The sequence below is a fragment of the Rhea americana genome, unplaced genomic scaffold, assembly GCF_003343005.1.
Source record: "Rhea americana isolate MKP2758 unplaced genomic scaffold, rheAme1 scaffold_584, whole genome shotgun sequence".
In the NCBI taxonomy this organism is placed as follows: Eukaryota; Metazoa; Chordata; class Aves; order Rheiformes; family Rheidae; genus Rhea; species Rhea americana.
This window is the reverse complement of record NW_028186739.1, coordinates 89,786-95,785: the sequence shown is the minus strand read 5'-3', so window position 1 is coordinate 95,785 and position 6,000 is coordinate 89,786. Positions and strand designations below refer to the sequence as shown.

At 57.6% G+C, this 6,000-nt stretch overlaps 1 protein-coding gene across 1 annotated transcript in view; it reads right to left on the bottom strand.

Moving 5' to 3' along the window:
* Positions 1–1,871: 1,871 nt before the first annotated feature.
* CLPB (ClpB family mitochondrial disaggregase) overlaps positions 1,872–6,000 on the bottom strand; it is a gene marked incomplete at its 5' end in the record, with an annotated part of 90,954 nt that continues 86,825 nt past the window's right edge. Inside the window, 3 exons of the mRNA XM_085319404.1 lie at positions 1,872–2,779; positions 3,406–3,510; positions 4,361–4,480. Coding sequence (XP_085175530.1) covers positions 2,528–2,779; positions 3,406–3,510; positions 4,361–4,480 — 477 coding nt within the window. The remainder of the gene's footprint in view (positions 2,780–3,405; positions 3,511–4,360; positions 4,481–6,000) is intronic.

Genomic DNA, 6,000 nt, shown 5'->3' with positions numbered 1-6,000 from the left:
GCCGTGCTCACCCGCTGGCACCGGGTGCTCCTGCTCTCCCGCCTCCTGGTTTGCACGCGTTGGGCCCGGGAGCTGCACGGGCACGTGGCCCGGGCAGAGCCAGGCCGTGCTGCCCTGGCAGCCCGAGCAGCGTCTTTCCGTCCTTCCCAGCGCCGGCGGGTCCCYGCGGCAGGGCGGCCGCTCCGGGGGCGGCAGAGCTGGAGCCGCCGCGCTCTCCCGCCGGCCGGGTGCCGCTCACCTCGCAAGGGCCAAATCCTGCTGCCGGAGAGCCCTCTCCCCGCGTAAAATCAGTAGCGAGGGCGCCGTCCAAGCCCGCACGGCTCGGGGTTCCCGTGCCGCCAGCTCCGCCTGGGCAGCTCCCCGCTTTGCCGCCCGCAGGCTCCCAGGCGGCCGGGGCGGAAGCTGCTCTGCGTTTGCAGCCCTTTCTCAAGGGAGCGCGCCTGTCCTGTTTAGCCGTCCCGGCAGCCGGCAGGAATTAAGCCCCGTGGCAGGAAAACRCTACAGGGAGCTACAAAGCAACCCGGTTCAGACCACCTAGCCCCTGCAAAAGGAGCGCCCGAGCCTCCTGCGAGCGGAGGGGCCGCGGCGTGGACAGAGACAGCTCTCCCGGGCTTCGCCCGTGGTTCCGCTCTTGGTGGCTGCGGCGCTGGGAGAGGCTCTCCCGGCTGTCCCCGGAGCTGGTCGGCGATGCCTGCTGCCAGCCAAGCGCCCCATCAGCCGTCCCGCGCGTCGCCGACCCGCCCGGGGGTGCTGCGAAGCCCCGCGGCTGCGGTTCCCCCCGGCACTCGGCCGTCGCGCGGGCTCAGGGGCGTACGGTGCCGGAGCACCGAGCCGTTTGGTTCCATCTCCGTACGTGTTTCACTCCCTGCTCTTCGCAGGAGGGGAAGCTCGGCGGTGGAAAGGGCTCCCCTCCCCGCGCGCGGCTCGACGCCGGGCCGGGCGCAGCAGCTGCAGCGGCGCGAGAGCAGCCTGCGCCCATCCCGGCTGCGCCAGGCGCCCGCCGGGCTGCTTCACCCCCCGGGGCAAGGACACCRGTGGCCTCGGGGGGGAGGACACGGTGCCCACCGCGACAAGCGGGAGCCTGCGCCCTGGTCCCCCGTGGGCGACCGCCCTGCGAGGAAGGCAAACCGCAGAACTGCTCGTACCCCCGAGCCGAGCTCCCCCCACGCTCCCGCTCGGCAGAGGCACGAGGAGCCCCGGGGCTGGATCCTGCCAACCCCCCCCACCCCCCCACGAGGGCACAGCGGGATACAGCAGCAAGGGAGGAGGAGGAGGAGGAGGAGGAAGGGCGTTCTCTCCGAGGGCCGTCCTGCCCGCTCGCCTCTGCCGCGCGGCCGCCCAGAGGACACGGGCGCCGGGCTGAGCGCCCTGGGCCGCCCGCGAGCGGTGCAGCGCACACCCGGCCGCGGCGCCCATGGTCGGAGGGCTCGGAAGAGTTAAACCTTCTGCATGGGGAACATGTTACAAACCCTCGGGAAACAAATCCAATTTTGCCCGGTAAGAGACACTGTAACTTTCAATTTGTCTGGACTGGGGAACTTTGCTCCGAGCTCTGACACTGAGGACAGCTTGGACATCTAGGTTAACCCKGAGTTATTAAATATTTCCAGCAAGCAGGTCTGTGGAGTGGAGATCATCTGGTCAGCGGTGGAAGAACAGAGGCAGGAGGAGAGGCTGCAGCATTTAGCGATGGGGTTTACGCTCTGCTGTCACCTGGCCGGGAYGGGGCTGGCAGATGGAAACTCGCTGGCATTATTCCTATCTCCCACTTGTGAGAGTCTCCCAGGGATGCTTCTTCTCTGTCCTGTTAACGGGCAATCCCCACCTCTGCTCTGCCCATCCTCCCCCCAGCCTGCGTGAGAAGCAGAATGTCGTATGTGCACGCTGCATTTATTGCAAGAAATGAGGAGGTGGGTGGAATACACAGTCAAATACAGTGGCTTTTCAAATCAAGCTGTCACACGCTCAGTCCCTGTCCTACCCCTTTTCCAGCAGCAACCCAACCCCAGCGAACCCAGCCTCCGCGGTGAGCCTCCCCTTTAGGGAACAGCAAGTCTCAGCAGAGCCAAACTCCCCAGCTCCTGTACGGTCTGAAATCTGCTTTCCCCTCTTCTTAGAATACTCCTACACCTCCTCTCGCGCCAAGTGCTTCTGTGGTGAAATGTCACTACCCTCCACCCATGTATCTGCTACGTCCCCACAGCAGCAGCACGGCACCTCCCTGGTTCGTAGCTGCGGCTCCGCATCACCTCCGTGTCTGCCCTCGAATCAGGAGGCGCAGTCTGGYCACGGGAGGGTCCTGCCTGCCTGGGCCGCGCTCCCGAAGAGGAAGAGGAGCTCACGAGGGCACAGCTCGGCCCCTGCCCCACCTCTCGCCCCGCTCTGACAGTCAGGAGTGGCCTGTACTCACTGATGTGGCCAGATCGGACACTCCGAGTCTCACGGTATTTTATTGTCAACCAGCACAGCCTGCAGCATCTCACAGGCAGCAGCTGCTTGGACAATGCTCCAGGAGTGGTCCTTGGGCCTATAAGAAGTAAGTAATATTTTCAGGGTTTAAAGGTGCTTGGATGTCCAGTTTTCGGGATTTGCTGTCTTTCTCCACTATCTCCAGCCGCAGGGTTGGCATCTTCGTTTTATCCACTCCAGGGGATGAGCTGTCCTTGGTTTTCAGCAGCTGCTTGTCCGAATCCTCCACTGTGATCCTCAGGGTGCACCCCCTTGGCAGCAGATCCTGCTCATAAGCAGCTGCTAACTGATTCACAACACGCCGTTCAACCTGAAGAAGAAAAAGCAGCTCCCATCAGAAAGCCTTCTGCCCACTTAGACCCCTYTGATCAGCCCCAAAGCCTCTGGAGCCAGGCAGCACTCCGTCCCACCCACGGGCAGAGCAGATGCCCCTGGGRTGTCTCTTCTCTGCCTTCTGTGGATGGGGCCGAACCCTGGCAGCACAGTTCATGCCGCAGTGTAGCAGGAGGTACACCAAGAGACTTCAGCTGCTTCTTACCAACATGCACCTGAAACTCTTCAGAAAATCACCCTCACAGTGGATATTTTCTTGATGCCTTTTAACCAGTGTCAGATGGAAACAAATGCAAAGCACARGCAGAAGCATGGATATGCCAGTACAAACGTGTGTGTGGACAATGAAGAAAAGCCAGGAGAAATCCCACAATATCCTGCTCATATAACTTATCTCTGGGTCTTTCTGAAGTACAGATCATGAACATCTCAGCCTTGGAATCTGTGGGCACATTCTTCTATGGGACAGACACAAAGAATAACTGTCCTGACACTTCCCATGCAGACTATGACTATGAGGTGATGCCGTGGGGTTCACCCGTGCTCCTGTGCCCTGGGTAACTCCAGATGGGGTTCAAAACTTGCTTCACCCTTCTACTTTACCTCATGTTTGATAGACCGGGCACCATAGTGCAAGTTGTAGCCATCAGCCAGGACGTCCATAACCTCCCTGTCCCAAAGCAGGGTRATGTTGTGTCTCGTTTTGGCCTGTGGGGTGAGAGGGAGAAGGAAGTGTTATTGGTGCCTTTGAGCAACCCATTTCTTCACTAGTTAGGAACTCAGGACATCTTGGGCAGTGTGGTGGGGAGCTGAGTGTCTCTGTGCCTGAGCTTGGCCGAGATGGCCTTGCAGATCGAGTAGGTGCAGATGGAGTAGGTGTCTGGCCTGGAGCACCTAGGATGGTATCTGTACTAGCTTAAGTTATGGTTTGTAAGTCCCCTGCTAAGATCTGGGATCAAGACAAGGACAGACACTGCATGCAGCTCATAAACACCCCTGTGATCCTTTGCTCCCCAYGGCTACAATCCTGCCCTGCTGCTGCTCCAGCCCTGAGAGCTTGGCTACAGTTCCTCGGGAAACAGAGCCACAACTGAGGCCAAAGCCCTTAACATTGCAGGGAGCTTCACTCACATTCACTATGCTGCTGCCAGGCGGCAGGCACAGACAACTAGGCAGGGAAGGGCACGGAAAGCTCCTCCAGGCCACATCCACAGAATCAAGTTGGGTCCCTAATTTCTGTTTACCTACCTGGAGAGCTCAGATGTGCAAGGACAAGTTAGGCACTTTAATGTCTGTGTGGCCCAAACGCTCATCCCTACCCAAACACAGGAAGAACTATTCCCTGCCATCCCAAGAGATTTTACCTTCCTGAGTGCTGAATGCACAACAACAGAGGTTGCCCCGGCATTGAACTGCATGTAAGAGACTATGGTAAAAATAGTACGTTCACCCTGCTTCTGTATCAGCAGTCTGAAGGTTTGGACAGGGATTTCCTCCGGCTCATGTGTCATGTGAGAAGATACCTCTAAAGCAATCCCCTCTGAGCAATGTTTTTTACCTTCTTGGCCCAAAAATTCAGCTCCTTGTTGACAAGCTGGATGAGCTCCGAATGGCAAAAAGGGAGAAAATACACAATCTCATTGATCCTCCCCAGAAACTCGTCCCGTCGGAAGTGAGCCTGCAAGGACAAAGTGGACAGGTCAGTGGAGACAGGCCGGTGATGCTGACAGGCAGATCTGCAACAGGGGCACTGCAGAAGGAGCTCCCCAGAGTCCGTCTCCATCTCTGCCTCCAAATGACAGCTCACATATCTGCGTAATGAGGCCCTGGCAACCACCCCTCCACATGCCATGGAGCAGGAAATCCAGGCCGCCAGATCTTGGGTAACCAAGAGTAGCTCTCAGCATCGCCTCGGGGAGGAATTAATTTTTCTAGAGATGGCAAAGGAAGGAACTAAAAACTAATCTCTGCCGCACTGTGAGCCCAGCTCCAGCCTTTCCTGCTGCACTCTCTTGCACGAGTCACTTACAGTGACATTTTCCTCATGGCTCTCTGGGCTCTCCCGTGTCTGAGGATCTCATCTGAGCCTCCCACGGGGAGGTCAAATTCTTGGTCTGTGTAGGAAGTGCCACGTGAACAGCACCCTGAAGTGCTTTAGAAACATCTTAAAGAAACTTAATTGCCAGGGCAGGGGCAGGAAACAGTGGGATTTTTCATTCTGACAGACTGCTAGCATTTCTTGCACAGTTGCTACATGCACCAATTCTGCGAGCAGCTCCTGTGTGCTAATGCGATTGGGAGTCCCCTTGCCATCTGTAACCCGCTCAGATGAACAGGCTGCTTGTGGCTGCAGTCAGATCTCCTCCCCCAGCTTAACCCTTGCACCAGGCACTCAGACTGTGCCATGCAATGCAGGAGTGGAGAGGCTGGGCTGCACCAGACTGCACCCTTGAGTGGCACAGTCAGACTGATAGGGATATSACCGCGATAGGTGGCTGATGACATTACAGGACTGATCTCCGTCCTATGTCCACACGGGCTGCTAACTCACTGCGGCCCCCAGGCTGGGTTAGTGGCAGCTGCTGGCAAGAGTCTGATGTGGTTTCCAGGGCAGTGAAGGCAGAAGGGGTTTTTGTCACAGAAATGCATTTATGCATTATGCCACTGATGCTAGAGACTGTTAATGCCCGATGATCTGCTGCAGTAAAGGAAAGGCCACCCTGGCTTCTACCTTGCTCCTGTCGTTGCCCTTAGCCCGTGGTGGCAGCCTGCTGGACCTCTCTGTTAGAGCAACCTCCACACTTTCTGCTATGGCACTCTCCAAGTCTGGAGAGGTCTACAGGCATCCATGGCTTCAGCCTCCAAGTATCTTCTCTAGCATTCCTCCACAGTCAGACCACTGGAGGATGCATTTTAGACCAGGCCAGGGAAATACTTTGGAGGTTCTGTTCAGGCAGCTACTGCAAGTAGATAGTCAAAAAAAAAAACATCTGGGAGCTCCAACCAAAAATCAAGTAGGGCACCAGGAAGGTTTGGTTCCACTCAGAGTCCRTGGTGTAATGGTAATGTCCAAGTGCACCCTCCCCCTGAAGCCTGCCCTAGTAAAAAGGGAACAGCATGAGGTCTCTGTTCCTCTGTCAGTACGGCGAAGCCCATCCTTGTCATTCAAACCTTACCCCCAAAGCGCTCATCTCTGCA